General features: G+C 50.8%; 1 protein-coding gene across 1 annotated transcript; it reads left to right on the forward strand.

The window, feature by feature from the left end:
* Positions 1-6: 6 nt before the first annotated feature.
* Positions 7-577, forward strand: LOC111660224 (E3 ubiquitin-protein ligase UBR2-like; the record flags this gene model as incomplete). The annotated part of the gene is made up of 2 exons (XM_023413411.2): positions 7-175; positions 340-577. Coding segments are annotated over exons 1-2 (396 nt in total), but the record flags the coding sequence as incomplete, so codon positions are not given.
* Between the last annotated feature and the right edge of the window lie 16 nt (positions 578-593).

Genomic DNA, 593 nt, shown 5'->3' on the forward strand with positions numbered 1-593 from the left:
GTGCGCTGCAGGCCCGGATGCTGATGGTGGAGGAGAACCTGATGACCACCATCATCAGGACGTTTGTGGATCACCTCCGTCACAGAGACCTGCAGGGGCGCTTCCAGTTCGACCGCTACACGGCCCAACAGGCCTTCAAGTTCGGACGAGTCCAGAGCCTCATAGGAGACCTCAAGTGAGGACCAGTTAAACACCAGTTATACACCAGTTATAGACCAGTTATAGACCAGTTATACACCAGTTATATACCAGTTATAGACCAGTTATAGACCAGTTATAGACCAGTTATACACCAGTTCTCCACCAGTTCTCCCAGTTGAAGCAGTTCTGTGTTTACAGGTACGTCCTGATCAGTCGTCCCTCTGAGTGGAGCGATCAGCTCAGACTGAAGTTTCTAGAAGGTCTCGACGCTTTTCTGGAGCTGCTCAAGTGTATGCAGGTAAAGAGATACACACCTGAGGTTCACCTGGACAGCTACAACCTGTCTCTGCTCCATGGACCTGTCTCTCTCCCTCTCTCTCTCCCTGTCTGTCTGCCTCTGATCTATCGACCTGTCTTTTCTCTGATCTGTGGACCTGTCTCTCTCTGTCTGT

Source organism: Seriola lalandi, unplaced genomic scaffold, assembly GCF_002814215.2.
Source record: "Seriola lalandi dorsalis isolate HSWRI2012SDOR001 ecotype SW California unplaced genomic scaffold, Sedor1 jcf7180001987767, whole genome shotgun sequence".
NCBI classification, from domain to species: domain Eukaryota; kingdom Metazoa; phylum Chordata; class Actinopteri; order Carangiformes; family Carangidae; genus Seriola; species Seriola lalandi.